This window comes from Anomaloglossus baeobatrachus, chromosome 4 (genome assembly GCF_048569485.1).
Source record: "Anomaloglossus baeobatrachus isolate aAnoBae1 chromosome 4, aAnoBae1.hap1, whole genome shotgun sequence".
Lineage (NCBI taxonomy): Eukaryota > Metazoa > Chordata > Amphibia > Anura > Aromobatidae > Anomaloglossus > Anomaloglossus baeobatrachus.
Genome location: NC_134356.1, coordinates 216,209,163 through 216,229,759, shown reverse-complemented (window position 1 = coordinate 216,229,759; position 20,597 = coordinate 216,209,163). Strand labels below are relative to the sequence as shown.

General features: G+C 44.3%; 1 protein-coding gene across 1 annotated transcript in view; it reads right to left on the bottom strand.

Moving 5' to 3' along the window:
* The window catches only part of SNCB (synuclein beta), a 131,931-nt gene that overhangs the window by 18,607 nt on the left and 92,727 nt on the right, over positions 1 to 20,597 (bottom strand). Inside the window, exon 6 of the mRNA XM_075342363.1 lies at positions 16,036 to 16,125. Coding sequence (XP_075198478.1) covers positions 16,036 to 16,125 — 90 coding nt within the window. The remainder of the gene's footprint in view (positions 1 to 16,035; positions 16,126 to 20,597) is intronic.

The following is a 20,597-nucleotide window of genomic DNA, read 5'->3' as shown; positions in this document are numbered from 1 at the left end:
AGGTCATTTAGAGAGGGGTGTGTTATTGTCAGGAGACTGCAAAAGATCTTGCAAAAAAAACATAAAAAATGATGGAAGATAATGCACAAGAGTAGTTGGAAACTTAGCTGGCTGCAATCCACTAACTGCACAAACACAACTACTGTAGAAGTAGCAGTCGAGCGTTCCTAACCAACCTAGATGCCTCGTCACCACCAGAGAACTAACTAACCTCAAAGATGAAATGAGGAATCCTGACTTGTCTCAGAATAGCCCCAAATGAAAGAAACAAGCCCCCAACATATAACGATGGTGATATAAGAAAAAAAACAACACACAGACGGAAAGTGTAAGGTTAAGCAAAGTGAGGCCCTGTTAGCTAGATACAAAAGGATAGGATAGTTTTGCTGGTTGCAGCCAGTAAAAACCCTAAAAAATACCAATACCTGATAATCAAAAATTCCTATAAAAGATCTTTCCTATATATATATATATTCCCACTATATCAGGAACTCTTGTGCAAATACAAACTCTAGATCAGACAGGGAGCAAAACTCCCATTCTTGCTGGGAATAAATCGTCCTCCAAACAAAGTGTAGGGAGAGCTCTTATTCACATGCAAGAAACAAAAAAGTGCATGAGAACTAATTAAATCTCAGAAGGAAAAAAAAACAAAAATACTTTTCAGGCATAGCTGCAGACCAGGATGACATGAAAACAAAACCGATGCAAAGGAATGAAAAAAACGCTGCAGAAATCATTCCTGGAGAATCCAAAAAGGAGCAGAAAAAAATGCAAAAATAGAACCTACAGGGAAAGGCAAAAGCCTCAAAGCTGGAGAACAAAATTCAGGACATTTTCTCATGCAGCAGAAACAATTATCACCGGCAAGGTTAGACAGAAACTGCTTTCCTTTATTCCCCCAGGCTGGACTCCATAGGCTTCCTGGAACAGCAATCATCTTCTGCACCTGTCTGAGGGGGACAGATGCAGAATCAGACTAACTACCAGCACTAGCCACCAGAGGGAACCCAGAAACACTCTCAGGAACAGCACCATCTCTGGTGATATTCACAACAGGGGTGGTTATTAGTTTATACGGGAATATACAAGGTATGAGGGAAAGGGGGTAGCCTGCAATTGGCACGGAGGCAACACTGCTGAAGGTCCCGTCCTTCCCCCCCCTGATGAACGGGGGTGTACATAGTTTAAAATAAAAAAAAATTTGGTGGGTGGGGTGAAGTGTCATCTGGTTATTTTAACGTGACAGGGAAAAGGGGTTCTTAGAGTTGGTGGCAAAATTGTGGTTGGGGGTGGTACATGTGGTGGATATAATCTCCCATTTTTGGATCAGATCTTGGTAAAATTGCCTGGCAGATTTGGGGCTCTTCAGGGTGGAGTTCTTGAGAGTCGGTGTGTTTGGTTATGTTTTTTCGGCAATAGTGGTGTTGCGGCTGGGGGCAATGCTGGATGGTTTCCTGTTGCTAATGGTTTCCGCCAGGTTTTGGAACTCCAAGAACCTCCTCACCTTTCATGTTAATTTATTGTGTGTTTGTTATAATAAAGGCCTATTTGGCCATATTTAATCCAAAATGGTTGTTTATCATTTATTGGAAGGAATCTGGGGAATAGATGGGGGTGGATATGTAGGGGTGTGGTTGGAGGTACAAGGTGAAGCCTCTACAATACTGCAGTCAAGGAAAAATATATTCAACAAGGATTATAAAAACTGACATACTGATCAAAAATGAGTCCATTGCACTGAAAAAAATGGACCATTTCTCACATTAGAGAAGCAAAAAACGGACTTTTACAATGATATTTTTCTCAGTGTGTGGATGAATGAGATTTTACCAAATCTTATCTATTTTTCTGGTGCTGTAATATACTGCTGATTTTCCACCCTGAAAATCTGCAACATATCTGCAAAAAACACTCTCATCATTTTTGCATAGTGACGATATGCAGTATCAAAAACTTAAAGCTTACCAATCACCAGGATTTTCCTATATAACATAAAGCCAGTACTATACTGCCACTTTCAGGCTGATTCTATACATACCTTTAGTGGTCAGCTCAGATGTTTAGGTTTTGACACACAAGCAAGTCAAGTTTGTGAAATGAGCAGCTTTTTGATTGACAGCAGCTGCCGATCAGCTAAGCGTTATACTAATAGTTGTGGCTAAAGAACCTTGCTATCGTCGTACCCATGTAACCAGAAGGGGCGGGGCCTTAGCCAACAGAAAAATAATGATACTTTCTGGTATCAGCTATATTGGCTGAAGCCCTGCCCCTTCTGGTCACATGGGTATGATATCATGCCATCAGCAAGGTCCTTGTAGCCACTTTGACTAATGCTGGCTTTACACGAGATGACCGATCGTGCGATGCATCGTCGGGGGTCACGGTTTTCGTGACGCACATCACGGCATTGTACATGATGTCGTCCCGTGTGACACCTCCTAGTGACGCAGTATCGCTCACAAATCGTGAGTCGTGTACTCGTCGCTAGGTTTCATAAAATTGTTTATTTAAATGGCGCTGGTTGTTCATCGTTTCCGTGGCATCACACGTTGCTCCGTGTGACACCACGGGAATGATGAACACAGCTTACCTCCTTCCCGCGGCACCCGCCGGCTATGTGGAAGGAAGGAGGTGGGCAGGATGTTTATATCCCGCTCATCTCCGCCTCTCCGCTTCTATTAGCCGGCTGCCGTTTGACGTCGCTGTGACGCCGAACATCCCTACCACTTCAGGAAGTGGACGTTCGTCGCCCACAGCGAGGTCGTCCGGAAGGTAAGTGCGTGTGACGGGGGTTAAACGAGTTTGTGCGCCACGGGCAGTGATTTGCCCGTGACACAAAAACAACGGGGGCGGGTACGATCGCTTGTGCTATCGCACGATAGATCGACTCGTGTAAAGCAGGCTTTAGCCACAACCATTAGTAAAATCTATTATAGAATTAGCATAAATAAAAGCTAGGGCAGGAACAGGCAGCCGGCGGGAATCACTATAAAACCCAACCCCAGCTATCAGCTGATCGGCAGCTGCTGTCAATCAAAAAGCTATTCATTTTACAAACTTTACTTGCTTGTGTTTCAAAACCTATACATCCGAGCTGACCACTAAAGGTATGTATAGAATCAGCCTGATAGTGCCAGTATAGCACTGGCTTTAGGCTATATACAAAAATCCTGGTGATTAGTGCTCTTTAACAAAAACTCATTGCGGGAACTTCAAGAGGTTGGCTGCTACGTTTACATTGATGGCCTATCCTATCTGCACATTTGTGTAATTCATCTTTTCACATATCAAATAATACACTCAAAAAGATATCACATTGTGGCTGTTCATAGACATTTCCAGCATGATCTGTATAAATCCATTTGCTATAAGTTGATGTTACAAGTGGATAAATTGCCTGTAATCTATACGGATATTTCCTTCTGAGCTCTGAAAAAATTAAAAATGTCACTTATCCTTCTACAGCAAATCTACCGTATCTTTGTGAGTTTACAGGAAACTCATTGATATAGAAGCTCCATATCGTTCCTATGATTTCAATCAAACAATTCATACATTCATTAGCTATAAAGGGGTTCATTTCAGGATGAAAGCCATTAAAGTATACTATTATTGCAAATAGTACTGAAGTTGTATTATTCATTTTACCTTTTCTACTGGGCTCATTGGCAGACATAAGTTTCTGCACCTGGATTTCATTAATTATTAAACTCATTTAATCATACTTAAACAATTGCCGCAGCTCGGGTGAAATGTTCCGCTTATGATTAAATTACTTTAGTATTCTTAGGCCAGGTACTTCTACTTCTGTGCAGTTAGGAAAAGCTCCTGACGTATACTGTAGGCTAACATATTCTGCAATGTTCCCATAGGCACCCAATTCATTGTGACCTTCATGTGGCTGGTTGTGCATCTCCATGTCATTTGTTTTATTGTATAAGTGTCATGCTATTAAACGTGGCATGCACGTTCAGACCAACAATGTCTGACGCACAACAAGAACTCACCACAACAACACCACAAACAAGGGGACACCAAGAATACAATAACAACGGTGGGCCTTGACACTGTACCCTTCATTCCTAGCCAGACCCTATACAGGTTTCGCACCTGTCACCGAAAAGGAACCTAAAGCCCTAAAAAGACTCTACTAAAGTCCTGGCTAGTGAGTGGGAAGGAAGGGCTCACTAGACCCACCGCCGCACTAATACAAGATGAGGCTAGGTGAGACAAACAGGGGAATAACAACCAAAGTGGAGAACATACGACTTGAGGACAAATCCACAGCAGCTCCTTCCACCAACGTGGCCAGAATTAAAATGGTTTTGTATAATCAGCAAAGATTGCTGGGAAACCTTCCTACTTAAACACAAAGGGGCGTAGTTACAGAGCAGCTGCAGCTGACCTGCACTGCTGGGAAGCTACTAGTAGCAAAGCTGACATTAACAGTTAGAGCACCCAGAGAAATGAAACAACATTTAAATGTAGAGAGCCAGATGGAGATGAGAAGCTCTAGTCCTAAAGCTGTCACTAGAACACCAAATTATTGGCCCAATCACAGTAGTGCTAACTCTAGAATCCAGAAAAACCAATGAAGTAACCAGAGTAAATAGCAAGAATAAAATCAAATTGATTTATTGAAAGCATTATTTTTAAAAGACATTTTTTAAAAAAACAATATACGAACAATAAAGGGGATGACTGCCAAAAAACAACCATTCCAAACACTGCTTCACTTCACGTATGTGTGTATCACAGATGAACCACTGATATTCACTTATAAATGTGCATCAAAAAAAGGGGAGGAATTAAATGACATGCTCCACGCAAGAAAATCTCCCATAAGGTATTGCACTATCCCAGAGAAAGTTATTGCACAGCCCCAGGAAACATGAACAAACAGTGGTTTAAAAAAACCTCAGAATGACAATAAATAAATTAATATTGCACTCTCCCATCAATACAGCAAAAATTCACAAGTCAGTACATGTTATAGAACTCATTTCAGATGTGACTTCCTTGTGGACAGAAATTATGTTAGAAATAAGGAATAAAATTCACTTACCCACATAAACAAAGATAAGAATGCCCAGAGGAAATATATAAATAGGAGGGTAGTGATAGCACAATTCATAAAGAGATAATCCTGTCCAAAGAGAGGTACTGGGTAATAAAATGCATGGAAAAATTACCAGCCAAGGATAGATGCAGGAAGGAGAGAGCAAAATACACAAGCAGTCAATTAGGAACAGATGCCTGACTGCCAAATACCATACTGGAAGCGGATGGAAAGGACAAATACCCTGACGGCCGTTTCGCCTAGGGCTTCTTCGTGAGGGTCCTAGCTAAAGCTGTCACTAGTAGAGATGAGCGAACCGGTCGCAGTTCAGCTCGAGTTCGGTTCGCCGAACGGGCGTCTCGTTCAAGTTCGGTTCGACGAACCGAACTCGAACCGCATAGGAAACAATGGCAGGCAATCACAAACACATAAAAACACCTAGAAAACACCCTCAAAGGTGTCCAAAAGGTGACAAACAACTCACAACACAACACAAACACATTGGAAAGTGACAAGGACATATACTCATGCGAAAACAAAACAGCTGGACAAGGTAAAAGAGGAGGAGACACAGATATAGGCATGGCACGCCCTTCTAAAATCATGTAAAACACCGCAAGGTGACTCCAAGCGGAGTCTCCCTTTTTTCCAAAAATTGGGCCACACACACACCCACCCCTTCAGTGGCAGCACTTGTGCCCCAGTTGTACACTTCACAGCTAGATTTGCATCAAGCACATTCAAAAATACGCCATACTTAACCGTCCCCAGGATGACACCGGGGTTGGTAGCAAAGTCTTTGCTGAACCATGACTTGTTCATCTTGGCTCCTTTTAAAAAACACAGCAAGCAAGGGTTACTCCAAGCGGAGTCTCACTTTTTTTCCAAAAATTGGGCCACACAGACACTCACCCCTTCAGTGGCAGCACTTGTGCCCTAGTTGTACACTTCACAGGTAGATTTGCATCAAGCACAATCAAAAATATGCCATACTTAACCGTCCCCAGGATGACACCGGGGTAGGTAGCAAAGTCTTTCCTGATCCCAGCTCTGTTCATCTTGGATCATTTTTAAAAACAATGTAAGCAAGGGTTACTCCAAGCGGAGTCTCCCTTTTTTCCAAAAATTGGGCCACACACACACCCACCCCTTCAGTGGCAGCACTTGTGCCCCAGTTGTACACTTCACAGCTAGATTTGCATCAAGCACATTCAAAAATACGCCATACTTAACCGTCCCCAGGATGACACCGGGGTTGGTAGCAAAGTCTTTGCTGAACCATGACTTGTTCATCTTGGCTCCTTTTAAAAAACACAGCAAGCAAGGGTTACTCCAAGCGGAGTCTCACTTTTTTTCCAAAAATTGGGCCACACAGACACTCACCCCTTCAGTGGCAGCACTTGTGCCCTAGTTGTACACTTCACAGGTAGATTTGTATCAAGCACAATCAAAAATATGCCATACTTAACCGTCCCCAGGATGACACCGGGGTAGGTAGCAAAGTCTTTCCTGATCCCAGCTCTGTTCATCTTGGATCATTTTTAAAAACAATGTAAGCAAGGGTTACTCCAAGCGGAGTCTCCCTTTTTTCCAAAAATTGGGCCACACACACACCCACCCCTTCAGTGGCAGCACTTGTGCCCCAGTTGTACACTTCACAGCTAGATTTGCATCAAGCACATTCAAAAATACGCCATACTTAACCGTCCCCAGGATGACCCCGGGGTAGGTAGCAAAGTCTTTCCTGATCCCAGCTCTGTTCATCTTGGATCATTTTTAAAAACAATGTAAGCAAGGGTTACTCCAAGCGGAGTCTCCCTTTTTTCCAAAAATTGGGCCACACAGACACTCACCCCTTCAGTGGCAGCACTTGTGCCCTAGTTGCAAACAGGATGTTTTGATTTGCATCAAGCACATTCCAAATCCACAAGCATTTACTCTCCCCAGGATGACACAGGGGTAGTAAATTCCTTGTGGATCCATGACTTGTTCATTTTGATGAACGTTAGTCTGTCCACATTGTCACTGGACAGACGCGTGCGCTTATCTGTCAGCACACACCCAGCAGCACTGAAAACACGTTCAGAGACAACGCTGGCAGCTGGACACGACAAAATCTCCAAGGCGTAAGTGGAGAGCTCTGGCCATTTTTCAAGATTTGAAGCCCAAAATGAGCAAGGCTCCATGTGCAAAGTCATGGCATCAATGTTCATTTGGAGATACTCCTGGGAGATTCACTCCCTGCACCTGCACGGTTGTTTGGTGGAAAAGCTGAGCTAAGATCGAGTAACAGCTTCTGCTGATACTCCTGCATACGTGCGTCGCTTTCTATGGCTGGAATTATGTCACACAATTTGGACTTGTACCGGGGATCTAATAGTGTGGCAAGCCAGTAGTCATCATCACTTTTAATTTTGACAATACGAGGGTCATGTTGGAGGTAGTGCAGCAAGAAGGCACTCATGTGTCTTGCGCAGCCATGCGGACCAAGTCCACGCTGTGTTTGTGGCATAGAGGTGCTAACCGTTCTTTCTTCCTCTGACATCTCCCTCCCAACCTCTTTCAACTGAAATTTGACCATGGTCTCCCTCATCCCCTGAGACTTCCATGTCAATGGACAGTTCGTCCTCCATTTCTTCATGTTCTCCTGCACCTTCCTCAACATTTCGCCTGCTACCATGCGCCCTTGTTGATCCATGTCCCCCATGGTCCCATGCCTGCCGCATTGGTGGTGATGAACGTCTGGACCTTGGTGATGTTGTTGTGTCTTGCGCATATGAATCCTCCTGTAGTTCCTCCCCTTCCTGTTGTCCTACCCCCTGACTCCAAATAGTGTTTAGCGTGTGCTCCAGCATGTAAATGACTGGAATTGTCATGCTGATAATGGCATTGTCAGCGCTAAACATATTCGTCGCCATGTCGAAACTGTGCAGAAGGGTGCATAGGTCCTTGATCTGAGACCACTCCATCAGGGTGATCTGCCCCACCTCTGCATCTCGTTGGCCCAGGCTATACGTCATGACATATTGCACCAAGGCTCGGCGGTGCTGCCACAGTCGCTGTAACATGTGGAGAGTCGAATTCCAGCGTGTCGGCATATCGCATTTCAGGCGATGAACCGGCAGGCCGAAAGACTTCTGGAGTGATGCAAGTCGCTCAGCTGCGGCGGTTGAACGGCGGAAGTGATCAGACAGTTTTCGTGCCCTGGTCAGAAGGCCATCTAGGCCGGGATAGTGTGTTAAAAATTGCTGGACAACAAGGTTCAACACGTGAGCCATACAAGGCACATGTGTCACCTTGCCCAGGTGAAGGGCCGCACCCAGGTTTGCAGCATTGTCGCACACGGCCTTACCAGGCTGCAGGTTGAGTGGAGACAACCATTTATTAAACTCAGTCTCCAGAGCTACCCACAACTCAGCCGCTGTGTGACTCCTATTTCCAAGACATGTCAAGCTAAAGACCGCCTGATGCCGTTGCGCTCTGCTGCCAGCATAGTAATGAGGGGTGCGTGATTCCTTCTGCGCAGTGAGAACGCTGGTGGCCTGACCAGGCAGGCTTGGGGCGGAGGTGGAGGACGCAGATGAGGTGGAGGAGGCAGAAGCAGTGGTGGAACTTGGACAGACAGAGGATTAACACACAAGTCGTGGGGACGGCAAGACTTGTGCAGCAGACCCTTCACCATCTATCACCATAGTTACCCAGTGCCCAGTCAGCGACATGTAACGTCCCTGTCCATGCTTACTGGTCCAAGTATCGGTGGTGAAATGCACCCGTTCACACACAGAGTTTCTCAAGGAAGCGGTGATGTTGTGTGCGACATGCTGGTGTAGCGCGGGCACACCTTTCTTAGAGAAGTAGTGGCGACTGGGCATCTGGTACTGGGGCACAGCGACAGACATAAGGTCTCTAAAATCCTGTGTGTCCACCAGGCGGAAAGGCAGCATTTCGGTAGCCAAGAGCTTACAGAGGGATAAAGTCAACCTCTTAGCTTTGTCATGGGTCGCAGGAAATGGCCTTTTATTTGTCCACATCTGAGGGACAGAGATCTGGCTGCTGTGTGTAGACGGTGTTGAGTAGGGTGTCCCTGGAAAAATGCAGGTTTGTGAGGAAAGTGCAGGCGGAGACATGATATTGCCTTCATCCAACGTTGGTGCTATCGATGTCTGAGAGAGCTGTACACACGCACTTGTTTCCCCTTCCAAACCAACTGACGACCTACCAAGCAAACTGCCTGTTGCGCTTACAGTGGTGGAAGTTGTGCGTGGAAAAACAGGTGTGACAGCTGTCCCCACAGTCCTAGAAGATGAAGAGCGCGCGGATGCACTGGAAGGGGCAGGCGGTGGATGGTTCGCTCCGCTAGGCCGCATTGCAGCACGGTGAGCTTCCCACTGGGACATATGATATTTATTCATGTGACGATTCATGGAAGAAGTTGTCAAACTGCTGAGGTTTTGCCCTCTACTAACAGAATCACGACAAATTTTACAGATCACATAATTTGGACGATCTTTTTCTATGTCAAAAAAGGACCAGGCTAGGCAAGGCTTAGAGGGCATGCGACCTGCTGATCCACCCCGACTAGTGCTCAGAGGCACAGTGGTGGCTGAGGATGCAGTTGTAGACGTGCTACCAGTACTCCGACTCTGTCCAGGAAGGCGCAAGGTAACTTCGTCGTCAGTTGCATCCTCCTCCACCGTCTCTGTTGACCTCCTCGAGGGCCTGACTGTGGGTTGACAGTAGGTGGGATCTAGAACTTCCTTCTCAATTGTTGTGTTTGCACTCCCCTCACCCTCAGACCGAGCCTCTCAGACCGAGCCTCTTCTTGCCCTGACCGAATATTTAAGTTGTCATCCCAATCTGGTATCTGCGTCTCATCGTCATCAGTATGTTCCTCATTGTCTATAACAACAGGTGTTACAGTTTGTGAAAAAGGATCAACATTATGCTCAGAAACTTGGTCCTCATGGCCTGAATCAGAGTCACAAAGGTTCTGGGCATCACTGCAGACCATTTCCTGGTTTGTACTCACTGTAGCTTGGGAGCAGACCTCTGATTCCCAGGCTATAGCGTGACTGAACAGCTCTGCAGACTCAGCCATCTCAGTTCCACCATACTGTGCAGGGCGGATGGAGACTTCAGAGCTGGGAGAAAGCAAGTTTGATTGGGATGACAACTCAGAGGACTGGTGTTTTTTGGATGCGGTAGTTGAGGTGGCGGAGAGGGCACTTGTTGGACCACTTGAGATCCATTCAAGCATTTTCCTTTTTTGGCCATCATCTACCTTTGTTCCAGTTGTTCGTGTCCATAAAAAAAGGGAGCACATCGGATTGTCCACGGTAAGTAGTAGACATCTTACTTTTGCTGGAAGATGGTCTATCTTCAGCAGATGTTAATGGAGCTTTGCCACCTTCCCCACGGACAAACCCTTTTTTCCTTTTCCAACATGCCTCTTCCCCTTTCCACCAGCATCTGTCATTTTGCCACTCATTTTGATTGCGACAAGATTGTGCACTTAAAATGTGGTAGTAAAAATTGAGAGGTGGTCTAGATTGCAGCGGTGGTCTATCTTTATTAACAGCAGAATAAACAACAATAACTATCCCTGACAATGCAACTACGGCCCTTAAACTGGCAGCATAGTTTGCTAGTATAATGGCTTAGTAACAATGAGTTTGAGTGTGCAATGCAGAGGTGCTGCACATAGATTTGCACCAGTGGGACACTAATGGAAGTCCAACAGCCACTTTTAGGATGCCACTAAGTTTTCTGAGTGTTTGCTAGTATAATGGCTTAGTAACAATGAGTTTGAGTGTGCAATGCAGAGGTGCTGCACATAGGTTTGCACCAGTGGGACACTAATGGAAGTCCAACAGCCACTTTTAGGATGCCACTAAGTTTACTCAGTGTTTGCTGGTATAATGGCTTAGTAACAATAAGTTTGAGTGTGCAATGCAGAGGTGCTGCACATAGATTTGCACCAGTGGGACACTAATGGAAGTCCAACAGCCACTTTTAGGATGCCACTAAGTTTCCTCAGTGTTTGCTAGTATAATGGCTTAGTAACAATGAGTTTGAGTGTGCAAAGGGCAGGAGGGTACAGTGGCAGGGTTGTGGGTCTCTGGGTAGAGGAAAGGAATCCTCCCTTTCTATCCCTCCTAATTGGGAAATGCAGCGAGGAAATCCCTGACCTTAGCTACACAGACGCTGTCATCTTGTGTAGCTGTTAAAATCTGCTTTCACGGACCTGACTGTCACCTATGGCTCTGACCCTGCCGGTATTAGCCCTTACAAGGACTAATAGAAACTTCTATCCCTATTCTGTATAGCGCTGTGTATAGAGCGTACACAGCAGTATCGGAGACAGGAGCTACGCCAGCGGTGACTGACACCAAGACGCAGAAGGCAGATAATGGCGTGCTGGAGGAAAATGTCCGTTTTTATAATGCATGGACATGTGACATGGACATCTTATCACACATGCCGTTGCTTCTCTGGCTAAAAGTCCACTTAGCTGTGTGTGTGTCTGGGATTGGCTGACATGCTGGCCCGCCCCACTACACTCGCGCGCTTAGGGAAGGAAGACAAGAGAAAAAAAAAAAAAATGGTGATCGCCATTATCCAAACAGCAGTGATCTGAATGCGCTGTTCACGCACACTATACACTGAAATTTCATAATAGTGTGAGTCACAGAGTGCCTTACACTATTACAGCGGAAAACCAGCTAGTAATTAGCTTGTCTTTTTGCTGCTAGAACCGTTCTCGAACGTATCTAGAACTCTCGAGCTTTAGCAAAAATCTCGAGTTCTAGTTCGATCTAGAACAGCCCCCAAAATCACTCGAACCGCGAACTGGAGAACCTCAAACCGCGAACCGCGCTCAACTCTAGTCACTAGTCTCTTAAAAAGAGGGAGACAACCATGACATTAGGAAAGGACAGCAAACTACACTTTCCTGTACAAAAGGCCACTATAAAGAAATTTGCACCATGTGGTCCACCTTTGTGTTTTTAACTAGGTCCCTTTGTTGGACAGAAGCTTAGGCATTATTTTGATTGTGGCCCCTGTGTGGAAAATAATTCCAAAGTGTATGTGCCCGACAGTGAGCAGTGTACCTAGATTTAATGCTAAACCAATCGTAAAAAACAGCTTCCCAAAATGTAAGTTTTGCTTTGTAAATTGTTTGTGACATGCTTACAAGTCGCTGTACGTAGTCGACTGTAGTGTTATGCATCTTCTTTTAGAACTTAGGGGTACTTTGCACACTACGACATCGCAGGTGCGATGTCGGTGGGGTCAAATTGAAATTGACGCACATCCGGCATCGCAGGTGATATTGTAGTGTGTAAAGCCTAGATGATACGATTAACGAGCGCAAAAGCGTCGTAATCGTATCATCGGTGTAGCGTTGGCGTAATCCATAATTACACTGACGCAATGGTCCGATGTTGTTCCTCGCTCCAGCAGCAGCACACATCGCTGTGTGTGAAGCCGCAGGAGCGAGGAACATCTCCTACCGGCGTCACCGCGGCTCCCGTAGGATATGCGGAAGGGAGAAGGTGGGCGGGATGTTTACATCCCGCTCATCTCCGCCCCTCCGCTAGTATTGGCCGCCTGCCGTGTGACGTCGCAGTGACGCCGTACGACCCGCCCCCTTAATAAGGAGGCGGGTCGCCGGCCAAAGCGACGTCCCAGGACAGGTGAATCCAGGTGAAGCTGCCGTAGCGATAATGTTCGCTACGGCAGCTATCACAAGGATATCGCAGCTGCGATGGGGGCAGGGACTATCGCGCTCGGCTTAGCAGCATCGGCTTGCGATGTCGCAGCGTGCAAAGTACCCCTTATAATCAAAATATATAGATTTTGAGAGTATGTCTAAAGTGCAATGATGAAAGTATGAAAAATCATCCAATTTTCATCCAGAAAACTAGAAAATTTTCATCTGTATACTATACAATTGGCATCCATCTTTTTAAATCCACATGGCATCTGTATTTGCACATCAGCAGTTAATAAAATGTACGAGAATAAGGGCTGTTTCCTATGTTAATAATTACAATGTAAAATATATGCATTACTGATGATCCATATGGGAATATTTTTTTTCTTATCATCTTTAGGCTTCAATAGGCGAGTCTAATCCACTAATCCAGAAAACTGAAGCTTAGTGCACATTGTGATTTTTTTCACATGAACATTCAGTCCATGTGAAAAACTCATCTGAACAGCCATGTTCAATAACATTGGTCCTTAACCTACTCAATTTTAACACAGTTAATATGGGTTCAATATTACTATTAGCAGTTTTAACACAGGCAGCACACATCCATAAAATACGCTCTACTGCACAAGCCCTCATGATATTAATCTTCTCACAAGTTTTTCTGCTTACAGAGATAATTGTATCCTGTATTTGTATGTGTTTAAAGGTTATTATAAGCCCGGGACATGTATACCAGGATGGGGACATGTACCAGGAAGGGGACATGTGTACCATGATTGGCCTAGGATAAGGACAAATATCAGGATGGGAGAAATTTATGCCAGGATAGAACATATAAACTAGGATAGAGACATATATACCAGGAAGGGTAAATACACTAGAATGGGGGACACATACACCCAGATGGGGACATATATGCTAGGATGGAGGACATATATATCAGGACAGGCCAAGGACAAGGACATATTTACCAGGATGGGGATATATCTAGCAAGGTGAGAGACATATTTAGGCAATGTGTGCAAGCTGAAAATTTTATTGCAGAAAATTTCTGCACCAAAAACTGCATCTTGTGGCAGAAAAATGCACCAAAAAACGCATGCATTTTTGGCGCATTTTTGTGCCCTGTGCATTGGCTGGAAGGGCTAAAAAAACACAAGAAAAAAAAACACACTAACAATTGACATGCTGCTTCTTTTTACTGCACCCAAAACTGTAAGGAAAAAAGAAGCAACGTGCACATAGCACTTCAGAATTCTCGTTGACTTTGCTGGCATAAGGATAGACATACAAATTTGGGCAACAAATGCACCAAAAAAAGCATAAAAAACACAGCAAGCGAACATGGCCTTACCTGGAGGTGGCAAAATAAGGGGACATATTTACCAAGATGGGGCCTAGGATGGGGGACATATATGCCAGAATGGGGGACATGTATAACAGGATGGGTCCAGGATGAGGAATTATATACCAGGAGGGGGAGCATATATACCAGGATGGCGACATATATACCAGGATGGTGAACATATTAACCAAGATGCTGGACATATAAAACAGGATGGGGCCTAGGAATGGAACATATTTAACAGGATGGGGGACATATTCACCAGGATGGGTCCTAGGATGTGAGACATATATACCAGGATGGAGGACACATATATCAGGATGTGAAACATTTTTTCCAAGATGGGAACCTATTTACTAGGATGGGGGACATACTTAGCAGGAAGGGCCCCAAATTGGGGTAAAATCACTACATAATGAAGGGGGAGGGGGAAAATTGTATGTCTCTTTAAGATTAACACTACAAGGTTCATAGTTTAACCAACATGCCATGGGGGCAGGGCCACATATTGCACCGTAACCTATTGGACTCTACTTACGCCAATGCTTAGGCCAAGGTCAAGACACAGAAGGAGTCCTAGTACCCAGGGACAGCTGTTACATAATCCCACTAACCAGGAATAGCTGTTGCACAGTCCTACTACCCAGGGACAGCCCTCTTATAGCACTACTACGAGGGACAGCTGTCATTTAGCCCTAGTACTCAGGGACAGCTGTGGTACAGCACTACTACCCAGGGACAGCTGTAGTAAAGCTCTTCTATATAGCAACAGCTCTTATACAACCCTCCAACCTAGTGACAGTTCTCGTATAGCTCTTCTACCCAAGGACAGCTCTCTCATAGCTCTACTACACAGGGACAGCTCTTGTATAGCTTTTGGCCAGTTTGTGTATTGCAGTCCATGCTCGTATGATGGTGCATGGAGATCTGCATGAACCCTTATTATTACAAGCAGCCCTTTGAAGGCATCCATAATGCTATGTGACCCTTGGTGAAAATGAGTTTTACACCCCTTCTACAAGCCTAGCAATTGTATCATGGTTTCCCATATAAGGTTTTGGATCTGTACCGGTTTGCTACACTTAAATTCAGTTGACCCACTTTGAAGGAACTTGTCATCAATCCTGACAAGTTTGCTTTACTTAATATTTGTTTGTAATGTCATTTATGCAGCTTTATTTTTTTAGAACACAACATTATGCCATTCACGAAACGGCCGTTGTCCGGCGTGTTGTTCTGTCTCTCCCTCTCCCGCTGCCACAGCATGTAACACTACGTTTGTGAATAAAGACTTCTGGACAGCAAAAGCCGGTGACTGCCTTTGCATCTATATTGTCCTGCATTTTGCCATTCCTCTATTATTCCTCCTAAATATTTATTAATAAAATGATTACTGGATGTATCATTACTTTTGTCAAAAGGGTGTGTTTCTATACAGTAGCCAGCACTAATTGCTATGTGCCAGAGGCACAAATCCAACGGATAAGACCCAGCTGCCAATGTATTCTTACAATTCTAGGAGGAATAGGAAACAACATAATTCAGAGTTTTCGGAAAAGATGCTCCCGAATTCCTCTTTCGTGAAGAATACAAGTTGTTACTAAAACACGGCAAAGCTGACAGGTTCTCTTCAACATTGAAATTCATTGATGGGTTGTCTGAGAAAATGGAAATTATGGGCCATGTGGCAGCTGTTCAGTCATTTAGCTTCATTTCTAGAAGTTGTGTCACATTTTCCTCCTAGGCTGTATTAGATATTGCTGCCCAGTCCTAGTAACATAAATGTGGCTTAGCTACAATACCACACAAGGCCCATAGGCAAAGAGAGTAAATCTATCAATCACATTATGTCTGTGATAGTGCCTCGTTTTTATTCAGCAATCCTATATACAGTATATGATTTGTCACCTGGGGAGCTTCCTCGTAATTCTCCCCTTCTGGCTCCAACAGTGGTTCACCAGCAGGTTCTTCCAAGGCTTCCTGGCCTTCTTCTTCAGGCTGTAAACACAGGAGCAGTAGTTATTAATGACAGTTTGCTTCAATGGTATGGAAAGCATTTGATATTCTCAACTGGATATTAGCAACAATATCATATATGGATAAAGTCTAATTATGTTGTGCTTATTTGGTCCTTGAACTAGAACCTTCTGACTGCTTCTAGCACACGACTGTCGGTAGGATTATTATGAGCTGCTCCGAGATTTCCTTAAGAAGCTCCCTTTGTTGTATCCAGTGCTGTCCAGCAGAGGGAGTATTACTTATGTATTTGCGGTACGTGTCTCTAAAAAGCTATTTTGATTGTTCTGTGCCTGGAAGTCTTCATCCTCCAGTGCATAAGACATGGCTACAGAAGATTAGCAATAAAGAAGAATTCGTAGAAGAAACATACTTAAACCTAGGAAAGGCATGCAAATATCACACAGATGTTTTATGGGTTGTACTTGAACAAGGGGCTGAAGAGCTTCAAGATGTCAGTATAAAATTTTGAGTCCTTACTACTTTCTTATGTCATATAACACAACCCGAGGATCACTACACCTAGAAAAGTAGAGACATCCTGCACTAAAGAATGGAGAGGATTAAGAATAATTGTATATGCTTGACCTAAAAAAAAGAATGCAACCAAGTAAAAAAAACAACAATTGGATGGAGTATTTTCGGAGGTGATATATTCTCACAAATTCATTTTTACCAAGTAATTGTATTTGTGAAAATCAATGATTCTTTTTTTAAAGATTGGTACAGTAGGGAATAAATGTGATTGTAGGAATACCCATATTATCTTTGGTGCACCCTAACGCTTTCTGTTAATGTCAATCTGACCCAATAATTGAAGAAAACTTTTACTGATTTGAATGAATATTTTTTTGGCATGTTGTATATTTCCTGCAAAATGTCTCAGAACAGTTGGGCTTTACAAAACACTGTATCTAAGTGAGTCTGTCAGCTCAAAATGACTTTTCAAACCAAGCAGAGGCACTTGTGCACCCTTGGTATGGCCAAACAATTTAGCTCACCTTCTCCTTTAAGGTGGAGATAGATGGAAAACAGGTAGTTGGAAAGGTAGACATAAAGTGAACCTGTCAGGAGCAGTATGCACCCAGAACCACGAGCAGTACTGGGTACATATTGCTCATCACTGTCTAGCAGTCCCAGGTTACAGTAGCAAACATAAAGAGATCTTTAGAAAAAGTGTTTCTAAAGATCCTTTATGATATGCTAATGAGTGAGGGGACTATTCGCAAGGGCTTTAATTCTTACATTCATTCCGCCATCTTAGCATGTTAGTACGCCCACAGAGGTGACGTGCGTACCTGTCTCTGTTGTCACCACTTCAAAATGCTGGGCTAAAGGTCAGTGCACAAGATCAGAAGTCCTAGCACTTCCGGTCATGCGCACTATGAAGCTGGGTGTACGCGTCCCAGCTTCAGAGAGGCCTAGTGCGCATGACTGGAAGTGTGAGGCTTTCCGATCATGCACACTGACCATAAGACCGGCGTTCTGAAGCAGTGACAACGGACACAGGTACACGCATCACCACTGATGATGCTGGGCAATGGGCATTGAATAGCATGTTAGCAGGCCCCTGTGGGCGTACTAACATGTTAAGAGGACGGAATGAGTGCAGGAACTAACGCCCTTGCGACTACACCTGCGCTCATTAGCATATCATAAAGGATCTTTAGAAATACTTTTTTCTTAAGATCCCTTTATCTATGCTACTAGATACAGGGACCGCTAGGCAGGGATTAGCAATATACACCCAGAACTGCTGGTGGTTCTGGGTGCATATTGCACCTGACAGGTTCCCTTTAACTGTCCGGCCACAACAAGGGTGCACTGAATGCCTGTGCTTGGTTTGACCAGTCATTTTGCGCACACAGATTTCCTTTAGGGCTGTCTCCATGCACAATTAGTTTATTTTAAAGGGAAACCACTCTTGGACCTACAAAACTAGGTAACTGCACAGGGTAGCAGTATGACGGATGCAGCAGCAGTGTTGTGTTTTCCAACCACAGGTCAGCTATTGTGAGCGCGCAAAGGCTGAAAGAAGTGATTTGAAAGGTATTACGTGGCTGGAGCTTGGGCTTTCAACTTAGTGGTATTTTGGTGTAGGCACATAATGCTCTCTAGTAATAAAAAAAAAATAAAAATCGAGGAATACAAAATACCACTAGTAGGACTTAACTAGCGAATAGTGGTGGTCTATCCTGTTAAATAGAAGATAGAATGCAGCAGCATTTGGTACTGTACAGCAGTTTCTCACTTAGGAATGATGCAAGGACTGTAAACGTACATACATAATAGTTCAGCATCACATAAAGGCTGAAGCAAATCAGTGACCAGATGTAGATACCCCCAAATTGGCAGAGAACGCAAGTGTAAGTGTGAAGGAATGGCTCCAGGAGTTTTCAATTGGTACTATACCGCTTGTGTCTATCTAGAATTGCAGACTTGCATTTACAATATAAGACAAAGCTTCTGGGGTACAGTGTGACATTTCTCACAACATATTTCATTTTACACCCAAATACTAAAAATGTACAAGGTGTAAGATCAGCACTTTGCACATGAAACCATTATCACCTTAAAATCTGTATATTTTGTGGTATCAGACCTACTGGTAGTGTTCTGTCCTACCAATACTGCAAAACTGCAGTTAAATAAGACTTTGATCTTTACCATGCATTAGGAACATGAGTCACGCACACATACTCTGTAGCCCCAGCCTTTCTGGAAGAAAACTTTTGTTTCCTTGTGCCATACATTAAAGGGCACCAGCCAGCAGGTCCCTTTCGATTTTATTGGCTTTGTTTACACGGCACTGTATTCTCCTGGCTGGAAGCAATTTTTATGCAGCAAGAGACTCCACTTTGTTTCTAGAACAAATAAAATATAGCAAGGTTCAAATGAAAAGAATATCTTCGGCATTCACCTTCTTCTGATAAAAAGAGCTTTTATTGCATTGCTCTAAATACATGTCTCTCCTGGCTACATCCACTCTAGTGGGTGTAGCTTTGCTCAAGTGTATTGAGTGAGGCACACCCACTAGATGCGTTCTGACCGGGAGTATGCATAGCGCATACTTTACCGCCGTTCCCAGCAAAGACACCGGCGAATGCTCGCACCGCACAGTGAATGCGATGGCAGAACTCACAAGTCTGCAGTCACACACATTGACTGCAGACTTGTCATTCTAGACTGTACAACCCCTTTAAGCTAAGCTGTATATGATTTTTATAGGGACTACGTCTCCTATATAGAATAGTATGCAATTTAATTGGCATTTGGATGAGACTCCCTATAGGTAAGCTGAAAAATTATTTCACCTGACAAAAGAGCGCACAAGAGCAAAGTGGATGCAGTAAAAAGTCATAATCCTGTCTCCTAAGCTGTGCACTTCTAAGAGGTCTTTTCAGCAATCCATGAGGATCTCGGGACCCAGACCCACACCAATGTGCTCAGAATTAATGGACCTAAAACATATACGATATCTCCCAAAAGTTAAGGTATTTTTTGAATAGCGCGACTTCCTGCACCTTATCAGTACTGTGGTACCTAAGGGTCCACAGTCTGATGATGGCTGATAACACAACACTTAGGCGGGCTTTGCACACTACGACATCACAGGTGCGATGTCGGTGGGGTCAAATTGAAAATGACGTACTTCCGGTATCGCAGGCAACATCGCAGTGTGTAAAGGTTCGATGATACGATTAACGAGCGCAAAAGCATCGTAATCGTATCATCGGTGCAGCGTCGGCGTAATCCATGATTACGCTGACGCGATGGTCCGATGTTGTTCCTCGTTCCTGCGGCAGCACACATTGCTGTGTGTGAAGCCGCAGGAGCAAGGAACATCTCCTACCCGCGTCACTGCGGCTTCCGTAGGATATGCGGAAGGAAGGAGGTGGGCGAGATGTTTACATCCCGCTCATCTCTGCCCCTCCGCTTCTATTGGCCGCCTGCCGTGTGACGTCGCAGTGACGCCATACGACCCGCCCCCTTAATAAGGATGCATGCATTACTGCATATAATTACGCAACGTGCGCACATAACCTTAAGGGTACTTTATACACTGCGACATCGCTAGCGATCTCGTTAGCAATGTGAAATTCTAGATCGCAAGTGCGATCTTTCGAGATCGCACATAGGTAATTTTACGCATGTGCGATCTCGAAAGATCGCACTTGCGATCTAGAATTTCACAACGCTAACGAGATCGCTAGTGATGTCGCAGTGTGTAAAGTACCTTTTAGACAACAAAAGGAGCCACAGTCCGAAATTGGCCATGCTGGGTTTTAATCTCCCTGACAATCATTAGACTGTCACTGAACCTGTCTATCTCTGGGATCAGCCAACTTTAATCTGTGTATGAGTGTGAACTGTAGGGTATGTACACACGACGTGTTTTAGACATCTGTGATTCCTTTGAGATTTGTCAGGTGGACAGGTGGAAGACAGTTTAG